The 18,250-nt window shown below is 41.7% G+C and overlaps 1 protein-coding gene across 1 annotated transcript; it reads right to left on the bottom strand.

Moving 5' to 3' along the window:
* Nucleotides 1-2,367: 2,367 nt before the first annotated feature.
* LOC140201571 (uncharacterized) lies at nucleotides 2,368-12,895 on the bottom strand. The gene is made up of 2 exons (XM_072265865.1): nucleotides 12,809-12,895; nucleotides 2,368-11,804 (listed from the first exon to the last, which is right to left on the bottom strand). The coding sequence occupies exons 1-2, from the start codon at nucleotides 12,855-12,857 to the stop codon at nucleotides 10,564-10,566; spliced, it is 1,290 nt and encodes a 429-aa protein (XP_072121966.1). The 5' UTR covers nucleotides 12,858-12,895; the 3' UTR covers nucleotides 2,368-10,563.
* Nucleotides 12,896-18,250: the final 5,355 nt, after the last annotated feature.

The raw sequence follows: 18,250 nt of genomic DNA on the forward strand, positions 1-18,250 counted from the left end.
CAATAAAACATGAAAACTTCTGGGGGTGGGGAGTGAATACTTTTCATAGGCACTGTATATAAGGAAGTGTGAGTTGATAGGTGGAAGTGACAAAGGGATAAAGATGATGGAATCTCATAGGAGAGTCCAGTGGTTTGCAGAAGAAAGAGAGGGAAGTGAGAAGGGGAACCGGAAGAAGGAATATGTGGGTGATGAAAAGATATATTAACATCTTCCCTCTTTCCAGTCCTGATGAAGGATTTTGATCCGAAGAATCAATTGTCCACTTCCCCCAGAGCTGCTGCCGAACCTGCTGAATTCCTTTAACTTCTTGTGTGTTGCACCATTACTTGAAGGAGTTGTGGAAGCTCAGGCATCGAGTGAATTGCGGGTATGAGGTTGGTGCAGGAGATCAGGCTAGCATCTTGTCGGATAGCGGGACAGGTATAAGTTGACCCCATTCTCCATTACCGCTGCACCCTCAGTCCCTTCACACCACCATAAGTCCTAGTCTTTCAGGGCATCCACCGAGAGTCAGCACGGCAATCCCACTTACACCACCCACACCGTGCTGGACCTCTCCATTTTCAGCCACTGGCTGCTCCACAACAGCTCCACACCTTGCCAACCACAGCCCACAATGCACTAGACCGCAATAACACATGCGCACATGGATTGAATTTCTTTGTGATGCGTGACTTTCTGAATCACTTGGCATACTGGGTTACCCACCATTAATACCTGGTTCTTGAGTAAGAACGGAAAAAAGCAAAAGATGATGATAGTACCTGGAGCAAAACTTGATATGCTAAAGAAACTTAGTGGGTCAGGCTGAGTTCCTGCAGGACTTGTACAGATTACGAGAATGGACAAGGAAGCGGCAGATAGAATACAGTGTAGGGAAGTGCATGGTCATGCACACTGGTAGAAGAAATAAAGGCATAGACTATTTTCTAAATGGAAAACAAATTTCGGAATCAAAGTTGCAAAGGGACTTGGGAGTCATAGTCAAGGATTCCCTGAAGGAATTGCAGGTGGAGTCTGTAGTAAGGAAGGCATACAGCATTCCTTTTGAGAGGGCTAGTGTATAAAAGCAAGTGTTTAATGCTAAAACATTAGTCAGACCAAACTTGGAATACGGTGAGCAGTTTTGGACCCCCTATCTAAGAAAGAATACATTGTAAGAAAGAATACTATCTAAGAAAGAAAGCATTGGAGATGGACCAGAGGAGGTTCAAGGGAATGATCCTGGGGGATCAAAGGACTAACGTATGATGAGGAAGAGAAAACCTGCAGATGCTGGAAATCCAAAGCAACTTGCACAAAATTCAGGTGGAACTCAGCAGGCCTGGCAGCATCTATGGAAAAAAGCTTAGTCAATGTTTCAGGCCAAGACCGTTCAGCAGGACTGGAGAAAAAAAAGATGAGGAGTCAGAGTTAGAAGGTGAGAGAAGGGAGGAAAAACACAAGGTGATAGGTAAAACCCGGGGGGGGGGGTGGTGTGCTGTGGAGGGGTGAAGTAAAGAGCTAGGAAGTTGATTGATGAAAGAGATATAGGGCTGGAGAAGAGAGAATCTAATAGGAGAGGATAGAAGGCCATGGAAGAAAGAAAAGGGGAAGAACACTAGAGGGGAGGCAATGTACATTGGGAGACTGCTTTGTTGAGCACCTATGCTCTATCCACCAGAAAGAGTGGGATCTCTCAGTGGTCACCCATTTTAATTCCTCTTCCCATTCAGATATGTCAATCATGGCCTCCTCTAATCAGCTTGGAGGAGCAACAACTTATATTCCATCTGGATAGTCTCCAACCTGATGGCATGAACATCAATTTCTCAAACTTCTGTTAATGTCCCCCTTCCTTCACTAACAGCAGAACTACAGAGAATGTCAGAATTGGGTGAGAACAAAGGAACAAATGACCATTCAAGTGCCTGAGAGAAAGACTTACTTTTCACTAAATTTGCATTGGAGGATGTCGAAGGAAAAGTAGAAGCCTAAAATACTGTTGCTAAAAGTGGAAGCTTAAAATAATGTTGCTTGAATTCGCAGCATCTGCAGATTTCCTCATGTCAGCCTAAAATACTGCTCTGTAGGCTCATCAGGAAGCTTACAACTTTTTCACAAATATATTCTACCTATTTGTCATGTAAATATATGATGAATTTATATCAATTTGCTAATGTTTGTGAAGTGGGTAGGATTTTCTTCCCCCACAGTTTACTCCATTGAGAAAGATAACCTAAAATCCTCCCCAAAACAAAAATCAGTCATGTGGAACATTTCAGCCATCTCCTGCAATTACCTGACATGCTCGTTATTTCATACATTCAGTAAATTCCATATTGGTGAAGAAAACATCACTTGGAGAAAGAAGCTTAGGTTCTTTTTGTTTCTTTAATTCTTTAAATACAAGAGTTGATCATAAAGAATGACAATACAAGAGTTGATCATAAAGAATGACAGGATGAGACATTATTCCATTCATTAACATCCATTCCCACTTAGTGTAATTTATTCAGAATTTACAGATATCTATTCCCTACTCCTAATGAGCAAATGTTCAGGAACTTGACGTGCATCAACTACAGAGTTGATTACCAAATACTTTCTGTATCATCGCCTCTCCACATGACACTTGATGATAAAGTTCGTACTGTTGCAGCTTCTCGATCATCTTGTCCATTGCACAAACTCCATGCTGAAGAGTGTCCAGATGCGAGTTAAACCAGGACGTTAGCAAGATCAACTGTGTATTCCTCTGGATCAATTTACAGGAATTCTCTCACAAATCCCATGATTAAATTATCATTTACTAGCAGCTGGAAAGGTGTTGAAGAACAGGTTGCAGTGGTGGCATTTGAAAGATTTCTCCTGTGTTGACAAGCTATTGTGGCACAGAGAAAAATGCCATGGGCCAGACAGCACAGAAAGAGATCCCAGTCTAGCTACACTAACCAGCCAAGATTTATCCCTCAACTAATCCCAAAACAGATGAGTTGTTAAACTTACATTCAATATTTGTGGAGCTAATTGCATAGTGTTCTTTAAAATATAACACTACTACTTCATAGAGATATGATGGGTTAAGCAAGTAAGAGAGTTTTACAAGAGTGATTGCCGCGGACATTAATGAGCCTTAGAAAATTTTCAATGGAAATTAAAGAGGAAACTCTCCACAAGCTATAGTCATAGTCAATTTAGGGGCAGATAGTTGGCTTGCAACAATCACAACCATTTCAGACCCAGGACATGCCAAGAGCTCCTCCAATCGGTCCTCTCTGCCCAACTATCTTCAAATGCTTTGTGATCTCCACTCCAACATTAGCATAGAAGTGGGAATGTCTATTGATGGAGGTGTTCAGTTCCATTCAATCTTCTTCAGACAGTGAGATATTGAGTTGCACGGTAGCGTATCAGTCAGTGTAATGCAATTACAGTACTAGCGGCCTGGGTTCAATTCTGCCACTGTCTATAAGGAGTTTGTACCTTCTGCTCAGGACATGCTCTGGTTTCAGCCCACATTCAAAAAACATGAGTTAGTAGGTGAATTTGTGACATGAATGTAACTGGGTGGAATGGGCTTGTTGGCTGAAACGGCCTTATTACCTTGTTGCATCTCTAAATAGATAAGTGTTCCATACCTTCATGGACAACATTCTGGCATAGATTCTTAACTTTCATCGTAATAATAAAATCACAACTGTCCATACACTACACCCAAATCCCCTTAAATGCTTTTCACCTCGCATTAAGTTACACATTTTCACTAAACATGATGTTTTTTTAAGAACCTATCCCTTTTGTAAATCTTGTACATTCATCCACAGGAATGCCTAGCCATGATTTTCTCCTACAAGAGTGTCTAATCACCTACCCTTAACACTCAATGGAATTATCACTGATAACTCCCACATCAACATTTAGGGGTTAGGTATGGGAGGGAAGTGTGGCCACCGATTGGAAACTTAACTAGACTAGCTACACAAATCATGTGGCTATAACACTGGGTCAAACACCAAGTATTTGATGTAAATGACTGACATTCCACCACGTAGAAATAGATTGAGGAATATTTTCCATCTCCTGGATCACTGTAGCTCTACTGACAATGAATATACTTTTTAACCTAGAGGATAAAGGTACCTACTTGGCTAGTGTCCTTTAAATATTCTTCTACTAGCACACTGAGTCAGAGAATCATACAGCACAGAATCAAGCCCTTCAGCCTAACACATTGATGCCAGCCAAGCTCCCTGCATGAGATAGTCTCTGTGTTTGGTCCATATCCCTCTAAGCCAGGGGTTCCCAATCTGGGGTACAGGTTGGGAAGCCCTCCTCTAAACATTTCCTATCCATGTACTTGTCTAAATATCTTTTAAACATTGGAATTTTACCCACTTCAACCACTTCCTCTGGCAGCTTATTCCACATACCCACCATCTTCTGTGCGGAAAAAGTTACCTCTTGGGTCCTTTTAAACATTTTCCTCTTCGTAAGACATAGGAGCAGAATGAGGTCATTGGGCTCTGAGCCTGCTCTGCTGTTCCACCTTGGCTGATTATCCCTCTCAAATCCATTCTCCTGAATTTTCCCCATAACTTCTGACACCCTGACTAACCAAGAACCTATCAACCTCTGCTCTAAATATACTCAATGACATGACCACCACAGCCATCTGTGGCAATGAAATCCACGAATTTACCACCCTTTGGTTAAAGAAATTCCTTCTCATCTCTGTTCTAAATAGACACCTCTCTATTCTGGGGCTGTATCCTCTGTTCCTAGAGTCACCCACTATAGGAAACATCACTCTAAGCATTTCAATAGGTTTCAGTAAGATTCTACCCCCATTCTTCTAAACCCCAGTTAAGTACAAATCCAGAGCCATCGAACACACCTCATATGTTAACCCTTCATTCCCAGAATCATTCTCTTGAACTTTCTCTGGACCTTCACCAATGTCACCACCTTTTCTTAGATAAGGGGCCCAAAACTTCTCACAATCATCACAAGTACAGCCTGACCAATGCCTTAAAGTCCCAGCATCACATCCTTGCTATTATATTCTAGTCCTCTCAAAATCAATGCTAACCTTGCATTTGTTTTCCTTACCACTGACTCAACCTGCAAGTTAACCTTTAGGAATCCTGCACATGAATTCCAAATTCCTTTGCACCTCTAATTTTTGAATTTTCTCCCTGTTTACAAATTAGTCTATGCCTTTTATTCCTTCTGTCAACTTGCATGACCATAAACTTCCCTACACTATATTCATCTGCCACTTCTGCAGACTCCCTGCTTCCTCAACACTACCTGCCCCTCCACCTATCTATGTATCATCTGCAAACTTGGCCACAAAGCCATCAATTCCATTATCCAAATCGTTGACATATAACATGAAAAGAAGTAGTCCCAATACTGACCCCTGCAAAACACCACTTGTCGCTGGCAGCCAACCAGAACAGGCTTCCTTTATCCCCACTCTTTGGTTCCTGCCAATCAGCCAATCTTATATCCATGCTGTATACCATGGGCTTTTATCTTGTTAAGCAGCCTCATATGTGGCGCCTTTTCAAAAGCCTTCTCAAAATCCAAGTGAACAACATCCAGTGACACTCCTTTGTTTATCCTGCCTGTTATTTCCTCGAAGAATTTCACCAGACTTGTCAGGCAAAATTTTCCCTTAAGGAAACCATGCTAATTTAGAAACCTAGAAACATAGAAAACCTACAGCACAATATAGGCCATTCGACCCACAAAATTGTGCTGAACATGTCTCTACCTTAGAAATTACTCAGCTTACCTATAGCCCTCTATTTTTCTAAGCTCCATGTACCTATCCAAAAGTCTCTTAAAAGACCTTATCGTATCTGCCTCCACCACCGTTGCCGACAGCCCAGTCCACGCACTCACCACTCTCTATGAGTAAAAAATTTACCCCCGACATCTCCTCTGTACCCACTCCCCAGCACCTTAAACCTGTGTCCCCTTGTGGCAACCATTTCAGCCCTGGGAAAAAGCCTCTGACTATCCACATGATCAATGTCTCTCATCATTTTATACACCTCTATCAGGTCACCTCTCATCCTCTGTCGCTCCAAGGAGAAATGGCCGAGTTCACCCAACCTATTCTCATAAGGCATGCTCCCCCATCCAGGCAACATCCTTGTAAATCTCATCTGCACCCTTTCTATGGTTTCCACATCCTTCCTGTAGTGAGGCAACCAGAACTGAGCACAGTACTCCAAGTGGGGTCTGACCAGGGCCTGCTTTATCAAGTGCCTCCAAGTACTCCTAAAAATCTTCCTTAATGATGGACTCCAACACCTTCCCAATCTCTGAAGTCAAGCTAACTGGCCTGTTAATTCCTTTCTTCTGCCTTCTTAAAGACTGGAATGATATTTGCAATTTTCTAGCCCTCTGGAACCATTCCAGAATCTAACGATTCTTGAAAGATCCACAATCTCTTCTGCCACCTCTTTCAGAACCCAGGGGTGCAATCCATCAAGGTTGAGCTGACTTATCTACCTTCAGACCTTTCAACTTCCCAAGCACCTTCTCCTTAGTAATAGCAACCACATTCACTTCTGCCCCCTGACACTCTCTATTTCTGGCACACTGCTGGTGTCTTCTACAATGTGGCTTGAAGCAAAATGCTTCACCTCTGTTGCCCATCACTGCCTCTTCAGCATCATTTTCCAGCAGTCCAATATCCACTCACGCCTCTCTTTTACTCTTTCTATATCTGAAAAAAAACTTTTGGTATTTCTTTGATATTTTTGGCTGGCTTACCTTCATATTTCAACTTTTCTCTCCTGATGGTTCTTTAGTTGCCTTCTGTTGGTTTTAAAAGTTTCCCAGTCCTTAAACTTCCCACTAATTTTTGGTATAAAAGTTTAAGTCCCTTTCAAACCTTTCCCCTCTCACCAATGCTCTCTAGTTTTAGACTTCCCTATCCTTGCAAAGAAGATTGCCATCCTCCTTGTCTGTGCCCCTCATGATTATACGTACATTTGCAGTAAGGTCACCTTTCAATACAGTTTCCAACACTACAGGGAACACTATCTCAGCCCATCAGCCTCTCCTTATAACTCGAGCCCTCCACTCCCAGTAGTCCTTCCTACACCCTTCCAGTGTAATGACACTAAGCATATTTCCAGATGTAATAGACCTCTGCAGCAGGTCAGTGCTTTTTCAGCAATGCAGCTCGAACCTGCAAATTCTACAACCTAGGAGGTTGACAGGAGGGAATGCATGGGAATACTCCCACGTCAGATTTTCTTTCAGATCACATTATCACAACCAAGGGTAAAATTTTAATCATTTATTCTTGTTGAGTTGAAATCCCACAAATCTCTACATTTACAGAACCATAGTTCTGGCCAAGAACTAAAATTGTCTGAACAGACAGTTCACATCACCTCTCAAGTAAACCAGATTAGGGGCATCAAATGCTGATGGAAATGCCCACAGGCCATGGATCAATAAACAAATGAACATCTAGACTTTGTGTTTCTAGTTGATACTATAGGATAGATAGTTCCTTCCCTCTCTGTATGATCTCTCGGCTGAACTACTTAAAGATGTGAGGAAGTACAGTGGATTCCGGTTAATCGATCCATCTGTTATCTGGGGAAGCTGCTTATTTGGGACAACTCTTAAAGAACAAGAACTAATCAAGAAAATAGTGGGATTCCCTTTGTTTATTTGGTACACTGTGCCACTTAACTGAGATAGGAAACTGTGGCCAAACAATTTCTAACTAGTGCCAATCGCATGAACTTGTATGAATGTTAGACACTATACCATGCTTACAGCAAATAGTTTTTAAATAGTGTCAATTGTGTGCATTTGTGTTCAAAAAAGCAGTGATTTTTGTCACTGATAGCCCACACGAAATAAGCTGCCAGATAATTCAGGACTGTTTTGCTCACCGCCGTTTCAAGCAGGCAGGGTTGCAGACACCAGAAACGGCCACGAAAGAAAACAAAACGAGTTCACTACTTCAACAGTTTAGGAGCTACAAAGAATTCAAAGGTATAGCAATCACCTTGAATGTTACAATGAAAATGAAGACCTGGAGGTTGCAGTCATTGAAAGCATTGTATGAAGGCAGTCCATTATCTGCACTAGGTGCTTGAGCTAATTTTGTTCACTTACAGTCAATCAAAAGAACACAGCAGTGTTGGTTGTCCATCATATCCGATGACAATGATATCTGTGTGGGAGGTTTTGAAATGGAAAAGCCATTGCAATGGGACAGTTCCACTCTCGCCTTCAGAAGGCCAGATCCAGTGGTACATGTAGTTGTCTACAAACTGAGATCTTCCTTGGTTGCAGTAGATAACCATGACTTCACCAATGCCTTATCATGCCCTTCGCTCTTCACAAAGCTTTGTAGAACTACCTTCCTGGCTGTTGGATCTCACTGTAGTCTGCCAGAGATGACTACACATGCTAGGAGAGGCATGTCCCTCTCTCACCGGGGTACGAAGCCCACTGGCAACCTTCACCTGGTTTAGCCCACCTGTTGAAGTGGTGTACCGGAGGTGTGGCCGCTGTCGCATGCAAACAGCTATTTGGAGCCACAGGTGAGAGCTGAGTGTCCATTGGGGACCAAGGATGAGTGAGCTGTCCCAGAATGGACACGACATGCCCCTTCCCCATACAGTGTACACCGGATGAATTCCTCCATCAATAACCATTAGGAACTTACACAGTTTTATAGTACTGTATTGATATTGGTCGTGCCCTAATTTGTTCAGTATTTCATTCAAATACATAATTTTTTACTCAGTTAAACAGTAGTTTGTCTTTTTTTTTTAAATACCTTTTTAACTATCTCCATGACACCGGCTAATTGGAGCAGCTGCTTAATTGGGCCAAGAAGTGCTGGTCCTGATGTGTCCCAATTTACTGGAATCCACTGTAGATGGAAATGGCAAAAAGTGGTGCCAAAAATACCCTACACTTCAAGTGGTAAACTTGAAGGTAAACATTTCAAATGTCCATCACTGTCCCGTTTATTCAACATCGCTATACGTGATGACCTTCATTGTCTCTTTGTTAGGCAATTCATGATTTTAAAATGCTCACTGTTTTCAAATCTCTCCTTGTCTCTTCCATCTTCTCCAAGCTTATAACCAAAGTATGCTTAAATCTTAGCCACTTCATCATCTTCAAATTTAAATTAAATCTTTATCTTAAACACAAGGAAGTCTGCAGAGGCAGGAAGGATTCAGCAGGGGTGGCAGCATCTATGGAAATGAATAGATCGTCAACATTTTGGGCTGAGGCCCTTCTTTAGGACTCATGAAGGGTCATGAAGAAGGGTCTCGGCCCAAAACATCAACCGCTTATTCATTTCCATGGATGCTGCCTGACCTGCTGAGTTCTTCCAGCATTTTGTGTGTGCTTCTTTGAAATCTTTACCTGCCAAGTTTTTCTCTAGAAATCTTTAAAACCCATCTCTGATGCAGATTTTAGATATTTTCCCCGATATTTCCCATTAAAGCTCAGTGAAAATTTGTATTTGATGACGCGCCTGTGATGACCCAGGGGCAGTTCTGCTCATTTAAAACCACAGATGAATATAAAGTGGTCACTATGCCTGGAAATGTAACCACTTTTGTGAGCATTCAGGAAACAAAATTTTAAAAGTAATTGCCTCCTATTCATCAATAAATATTCCTTAATGTGAGAGAATGTGGAACAGTACAGTGCATGGTGTGCCCACCATGATACCAGTCCAACTCATGCCACCTGCCTGCACAGGTCTGTTGGTTTATGTATCCTTCTAAATGCTTCCTTCATAAGTATTGCTATTGTACTTACATCTACCACCTCCCCTGGCAGCACCTTCCAATCTATAAAGAAGCTGCTCTGTACATCTTTAACCTGATAGTAATTGCTTTAACACAGCTAAAAGTGGGGTTATGAACAACATTACCCATTTTAATCAATTTAACTTACCCTGCTTTCTAAAAAAAAATCAATAAATATAACTCCAGTTTTCTGCCACATCAGTGGGTTGGTACATGGGTGTTTTAGTGGTAGAATCTGAGACGAGCCCATGAGAATATGTGAATTTTTTTAAAAAACAGGGATCAGTGTCAATGCTGGTTGATGGTTGCTGCAGTCTCAGTAGGTCAACGGTCCTGGTTTTCATGCTGGACTACAGTGGCTCATGTCATAGTGTGGTGGATCTGGTTTTGAATAGTTTGATCCTGGGATGCTGAAGTAGGATACAAAACACCATGCAGAAACATGGATGTGGTCATAACTCAAGGTTAGCACTGCCTGAACTTTTGCACAAGCTCAGCTCTGCTGGGATGAATGATAAGTGCAAAAGAACTCGAATGCTAACCTATTCAGACTCGTACAACTCCTCATTCGTGATAACTGCTCATGCCAGAAGTCAGGGAAGTAACCAGGGCTGACATGCTTGGATGAACACTTATCACACCGGAGCCCTTCCGAGACACAGTGCTTCAATGGTCTTTGTCCTGCACAGATGTACTTCCACAACCTGACCAAAAAGGAGACCCTAAAGCATCTCCAGATATCACAATGAATGGTCTTCTACCTGGTATGCATATACTGGTGTTTTAGGAGGCTTGAGGACACCGTGAACACCTTGTTGCAGACCTCACATTTGAACGGTTTCACACCCGTGTGGATGCGCTGATGCCTGTTCAGTGAAGAGGAATCAATGAAGCACTTTGAGCAGACAGCACACTTGAACGGCTTCTCCCCCGTGTGGATGCGTTGGTGCTTCAGGAGACTGGAGGACACAGTGAAGGTCTTGCCGCAGACGTCACACTTGAAGGGCTTCTCGCCAGCGTGGCTGCGCCGGTGTTTGAGGAGGTTTGATGACAGGGTGAAAGTTTTGCCACACAACTCACACTTGAAGGGCTTCATGCCCGTGTGGATGTACTGGTGTGATGCAAGTGAGGAGAAGGAAACAAAACGTTTCTGACAGAGATCACACTGGAATGGTTTCTCACCGGTGTGGACCCGCTGGTGGTTGGTCAGGTGGGCAAATTGGATGAAGCCCTTCAGGCAAACTGTGCACTGAAAAGGCTTCTCGTCAGTGTGTGTGTGCTGATGGGTTAGCAGCTGTGATGACCTGCTATAGCCTTTGCCACATTCATTGCATTTGAAAGGCTTCTCGCCTGTGTGAATGTGCTGGTGAGTTCTGAGGGAAGAGGACTCAGTGAAGCGTTTCTGGCAGACGTTGCACTGGAAGGGCTTTTCACCCGTATGAATGCGTTGGTGTTGTAAGAGGCTCGATGAAACGGAAAAGGCTCTCCCACAGACCTCACACTTAAACGGCCTCTCTCCTGTGTGTATGCGGTGATGCTTTTGCAGACTCGACAAGTGCATGAAGACCTTGTCACATACTTTACACTTCAGTGGGTTATCGTCTCTGTGGGTCTGCTCATGAGTAGTAAATGAAGATAATTCTTTGAAGGTCTTTTCACAGTGAGAACACTTGAAATTTTCATCCTGTGCATGATCTTTTGGAAACAGGGTTGAAGGACTTTGCATCCCCTGAAGTGAATAATCTTCAGTATCTACATCTTCCAAAATGCCTTTCTTGAGGAAGTTCTTGGCGTTGCCGAATGGTTTCAGATCTGATGATGTAGCACTGGCTTGCTGACCAATTAAATGTACTGAATGTGGGCTTCCTTCCCGACTGCGTTCGATGACAGTTAGTGCAGTCACAGATGTAACACCTTTCCCTGAGCCACTCCCGTGCAATTGTTCTTCAGGGAGTGAAGTATCCATTCTTCCCCTCGGCTCTGTGCAGTATGATCCTTCTGCAAAACAAAATTATTTATTTTATTCTCAATTTCCAACAGGACCTTGATTTCTTTCAAGGATATGTTCTTTGTGTCTGCAGGCTAAACAGTTGGGTTCTATACCTTCCTCAGTTCTCATCCACATGGCCAACGGTGGTCACCTCGTTGTGAGCAGAAGCAAAGCACTTTGATTATATCAACCTACAACTGGACAATAGTCCTCCACACCCCTCCCATCCACATACTTATCCAAAATTCTCTTAAATGTTGAAATTGAGCCTGCATCCATTTCTGTTGGCAGCTCGTTCCACACTCTCACCACCCTCTGAATGAAGTTGTTTCCCCTCATGTTCCCCTTAAATATTCACCTTTCACCCTTAACCTATGACCTCAAGTCCTAGTTACACCTCACCTCAGTGGAAAAAAGCCTGCTTGCATTTACCCTATTTATACCCCTCATTACCGCCCTGAATTGGCATACATTTGCAAGCCAGAATACTCCAGCTTCTTTATGTCCACTGTATTTCGGAACAAGCTCAGAGATCAGTTACTTCTCCAAGAATATATCCCACCCCCACCCACAACTGTCGATCGCTAAGCAACAAACCCAGACAAACCAGGTTAACAATTAATATCTTTTTGTTCAATGGAATTAAGTAACAGAGCACAATACTGCACTTCATTTTACATTCAAGTTAGTTCAACACTTAAATAATGAACAAGGATAACAGTCACACGTATATTTTGGTGTCAACATCTTAGATACAAGGTACAGTTCCTATCCGTGTCAGAATGGTGACATAAAGGGTGCCAAAGCACTGGACCTACATTAAATCTGTTATCAAACTGTTATGTTCGCCCTCTCAAGAAGTCTGTAGCACCGGTATTCCCAAATTATGTCACGATCTGACAACTGATTACATTGTCTATCCAGCATTGACTTCATATTGCAGTAAACAAATAGCATAACGTGATCTGATTTAGTAAAATCTTACTTCTAAAATGTTACTTCTTAAACTCACTCATTCCAAGTCTCTCTCGTTGGCTCCTTTGTTTGAAGAGTCTGAGCATTTTGTTCCCAAAACTGGTTTCCTTCTTTGTTCTCTTTTTCTTACTTGTACTCCATAGCTACCAGCTCCCTTGAGAAACTTCCACACCCGACTGAATAATTAATGCATCAAGTTTCCCTCCTGGCTGCTTGCAACTAGCTGTTTCAGCTGTGTCCTAATCCCTGCAATATTCAGTTAAACCAGGAAGTGATTAGCTACTTGTATGATCTGATTTCCACTTGGTCTCACAGACTGTTGATACTGCAGTACAAAATTCGCTTAGTGTAAGGCACAGTCATATTAACCCGACTCCCCAGCAAAGCATTCCTGCTTTCTAGAATTCTTGCAATACATACTTTTCAATGCCTTTGTTTTACAATTATAGTTTGAGATCTAGTCTACTTTGACTCATTTCAGTGTTCTTATGGGCCCTCTACACAAATCCTTTAATTATATTTCCAGTCATCGTCATCATCATCGTCACATGCCAAGTCATATGACGTGGGCGATCATGGTCCTTCCATGACCACGATTGTTTTTGGCAAATTTTTGTACAGAAGTGGTTTGCCATTGCCTTCTTCTGGGCAGTGTCTTTACGAGACAGGTGAGCCCAGCCATTATCAACATTCTTCGGAGATTGTCTGCCTGGCTTCAGTGGTCGCACAACTAGGATGTGCGATAAAATTTCCAGTAGGCATTTAAATATAAAAAGATCCTCAATTTTTTTCTGCTGCCAGCTGGCATTCACACACACTGTTTAGCAAACTACAGGAACCAATGTCAGCTCATCCACTGTTTATAGAAAAACATACTTCTTTATTGATTTTCCACACCAAAGATGTGGAATATCAATATACAGATAAAACAGTTTAGGAACTCCATCAGAACAGATTCATTGTCTGTTTAGATTTTGCGCTTCAATTTCCGGCTAGAGTGTGAATGTATTTACATGAAAAATACAACTGCATTACAAAATAAGGGTGACAAGTAATGCTTCAAACTGGCCATTTGCTTTAGTAATGAAGCATTGCTGTTTGTATGGTCCCCATTTGTCAACTGGTCTATCAGTTGACAAGTATACAGTCAGGAGCCACTTTATTAGGTACAGGAGGTACTGAGTGTATTTCCGTATGTTTGTGGTCTTCTGCTACTGTAGCCCATCCACTACAAGGGTTGATGTGTCGTGTGTTTAGAGGTGCCCCTCTACACATCACCGTTGTAATGCACGGTTATTTGAGTTACTGTTACCTTCCTGTCAACTTGAACCAGTCTGGCCATTCTCCACTGATCTTTCTCAGTAACAAGGCGTTTTCAACCACAGAACCAGTCTGGGCATTTTCCTCTAATCTCTCTCAATAACAAGGCATTTTCACCCACAGAACTGCTGCTTACTAGAGGTTTTTTGTTTATCATATCATTCTGAGTGGAAATTCAAGGAAATTAGCAGTTTCTGAGATACTCAAACCACCCCGTCTGGCACCAACAATCATTTCACAGTCAGTCACCTATATCACATTTCTTCCCCGTTCTGATGTTTGATCTGAACAACAACTGAACCTCTTCATCATGTCTGCATGTTTTTATACATTGAGTTGCTGCCACATCACTGGCAGATTAGGTATTTGCACTAACGAGCAGGTGTACCTAATAAAGTGACTACTGAGTTTACATCAGAAGCCTAAGTGATTCAGGAAATAAACAAAGAGTTAGTAAAACTGTCTGTCGCTGATCAGTATAATGATTTACTCCATTTTGTTTTGTGTACACAACCCAATCACTTTAAACAAAAACTCCTTCAGCATCGAGGTTTGGCAAAATTGTGAGCTGGACAATTACGTTGTCATATGAAAATTCTGTTTCTTCTCAATTCCAAAAGACTTGACATCTTTTCAATCCAGACAAGGCTCATCACAATGACTGAATGAATGTCCCTTGATTACTTGGAGAATTAATAAATGATTGCATTAAATCAGACAATCAAAATAAACATTGACTGTGGAGAAAAGCAATAGGTTATATATAGTATCAACTCTCAAAAGCACTTTTAAAGAAGTCTTTGTGCAGGAGCTGGTATCCCTGAACACCTCAGATCAATATGTTCCTCAGGCAAGGTACATTTGTCCCAAAGAAAGCTGCTTTTCTTCCCCACTAGATTCTTCCCTCCTCAGTAGAAATTGTTACTTCTGATGCTGGAGGACACTGCCTTGGTAGCCCCATCTCCCTGTTTGATTCTTCTAAGTGTCTGAAAATAGTTTGACTCTGCAGTCTATTTGGATTGAGCTTTACCCTGAACTCATTCAAGAATATTAGGCCACATTTTCTGTGCTACATGGAATAAAAAGACTATAAAAATCGGAGCAGAATTAGCCCATTTGCCTCATTGAGTTTTCTCCGCCATCTCATCATAGCTGATTTATTATCCCTACCAACTCCATTTCCCAGCCTTCTCCCTGTAACCTCTGACACCCTGACTAACCAAGAACCTATCAACCTCTGCTTTAAATATAATTAATGACTTGGCCTCCACAGCCAACCATGGTAAACCCACAGATTTACCAGCCTCTGGCTAAAGAAATTCTTTCCTATCTCTGTTCTAAATGGAGGTCCCTCTATTCTGATTCTGTGCCCTCTGGTCCTAAACTCGCCCACTATAGGAAACTCCTCTCCTCATCCAGTCTGTCTAGGCTTTTCAATATTCAATAGGTTTCAATGAGATTCCCCCCTCATTCTTCTAAACTCCAGTGACCACAGCCATCAAACAGTCCTCATACATTAACTCCTTCATTCCCTGAATCATTCTCATGAAGCTCTTCTGGACCCTCTCCAATGCAACACATCTTTTCTTAGATAAGGGGCTCAAAACTGCTCACCATACTCCAGGCACATTCTGACCAATGACCTGTAAAGCCTCAGCATTATATCTTTGCTCGTATGTTCTAGTCCTCTCGGAATGAATGCTAACATTGCATTTGCCTTTCTTTTTTTTAAATTAATTTTTTATGCATTTCTACAATAGAACTACAGAAAAAAACATCAACAAAATGGAGATTTATACAGTGCAAAACAAACAAGTCTAAAATATAATTCATAACAATAAAAATGCACCCAAAGTAAAATCATGTAAGATTAGTATCCACCCCAACCTCCCACTGAAAAAAAAACCCAGGTCAACCATTTCTGTGTATAAAAGAAAAAAAAATTAATCGGAGCATTCAACCCCAGAGCTGTAAATATATATAAGAAAAAAGAAAGTATAATGCAGACTACCAAAACTATAATGTAATTCACAACAAAAAAACGTAAAACTTACAGGAAAAAAGGCTGAAAGTAAGGGATTGTAGCATACAAAAAAAAGGATAAACTTACCCTAAAGGAGAGTTATGAAAATATTCAAGAAAAGTTCCCCACACCTTATGAAACTTTATGTCCGAATTAAGAAGTGAATAATTAATCTTCTTAAGGTCTAAACAGGACATAATATCACTAAGCCATTGAGCGTGAGTGGGTGGGGCAGCATCTTTCCACCTAAGAAGAACTAACCGTCTAGCCAAGAGAGAGGCAAAAGATAATGTTCGACGTTTAGTCGGACTCAAGTGCATATCTACTTCATCCAAGGTGCCAGAAAGAGCAACCAGAGGTTTAGGTTCTAAATGGCAATTAAGAATATGAGATAGGATTGAAAAAACTTCTCAGCATAATTTCTCAAGACTAGGACAGGCCCAGTACATATGGATAAAAGAAGCCTCAGCCCCTTTACACTTATCACAAACGGGACTAATATCAGGGTAAAACCGGGATAATTTAGTTTTAGCCCTGTGTACAACCTTAAACTGCAAAAGGCAGTGGCGAGCACATAAAGATGTTGAGTTAACTGAACTTAAGAATTGAATCCCAAACCACATCAGATAAGGAGATATCTAGTTCATGTTCCCAGGCCGTTCTACATTTGCCTTTCTTACCAATGACTCAAACTGCAACTTAAATCTTTAGAAAATCCTGTATAAGGAAACAGAAAATAGTCTAAGTCTTTATTCCTTATACAAAAATGCATGACCATACACTTCCATACACTATATTCCATCTGCCACTTCTTTGCCCATTCTCCCAATATGTCTAAGTCCTTCTGCAGACTCCCTGCTTCCTACCCCTCTACCTATTTTTGAATCATCTACAAACTTGGCCACAAAGCCATCATTTCCATCATCCAAATCGTTGATATGTAACCTGAAAAGAAGTGGTCCCAAAGGCCTGACGAAGGGTCTCGGCCCGAAACGTCGACTATACCTCTTCCTAGAGATGCTGCCTGGCCTGCTGCGCTGACCAGCAACTTTGATGCGTGATGCTTGAAATTCCAGCATCTGCAGATTTCCTCGTGTTTGCATTTAACATCCGCTGACTCTCCTTTGTCTAACCCACCTGTCATTTCCTCAAAGAATTACAGTAGATTTGTCATGCAAGATTCCCTTGAACTTGCAACTGCACTCATTTCTGCCTTCTGACACTCTCAAACTTCCGGCATGCCGTGAGTGTCTTCCACAGTGAAGACTGTCACAAAACACTTATTCAGTTTGTCTGCCATTTCATGGTCCTATTACTACCTCTCCAGCATCATTTTCCAGCGGTCCAATATCCACTTTTTTCTAGATCAATAAACTCTTGGTATTCTCTTTAATATCTAACTTCCACTAATTTTTGCTACATAATATGCCCTCTTTTTAATTTTTATGCTATGCTTGACTTCCAGTGACACCCATAGTTGTCTCATCCTCCATTTAGAACACTACTTCAACTTTGGGATGAAGTAGTATAGAATGATATCCTCCGCCTTCTGAATTGCCCCAGGAGACATCAGCCATTGCTGTCCTGCCATCATCTCTACTAGTGTCCCCTTCCAATCAGCTTTGGCTAGTTCCTCTCTCAAGCCTCTGTAATTCCCTTTACTCTACTGTAATACTGATACATCTGACTTTATCTTCTCTCTCTCTCACACCGCACGGTAGAATTCTAGCACACTGCCTCCCAAGGGTTCCTTTACCTTGAGGTCCCTAATCAAATCCAACTCATTACACAACACCCAATCTAGAATAGCTGATCCCCTAGTGGGCTCAACCACAAGCTGTTCTAAAAAGCCATCTCAAAGGTATTCGACTAATTCCCTCTCTTGGGATCCAGCATCAACCTGATTTTCCCAATCAACCTGCATATTGAAATCCCCCATGACTGAAGTAACACTCCCCTTGTGACATACATTTTCTATCTCTGTTGTAATTTGTAGCCCACATCTTTACTAGTGTTTGGAGGCCTGTATATACTGCAACTCCCATCAGGGTATTTTAACCCTTGCAGCTTCTTAGCTTTACCCACAAAGATGCTGCATCTTCAGATCCTAAGTTACTTCATTCTAAGGATTTGATT

This window comes from Mobula birostris, chromosome 8 (assembly GCF_030028105.1).
Source record: "Mobula birostris isolate sMobBir1 chromosome 8, sMobBir1.hap1, whole genome shotgun sequence".
Classification (NCBI taxonomy): Eukaryota; Metazoa; Chordata; class Chondrichthyes; order Myliobatiformes; family Myliobatidae; genus Mobula; species Mobula birostris.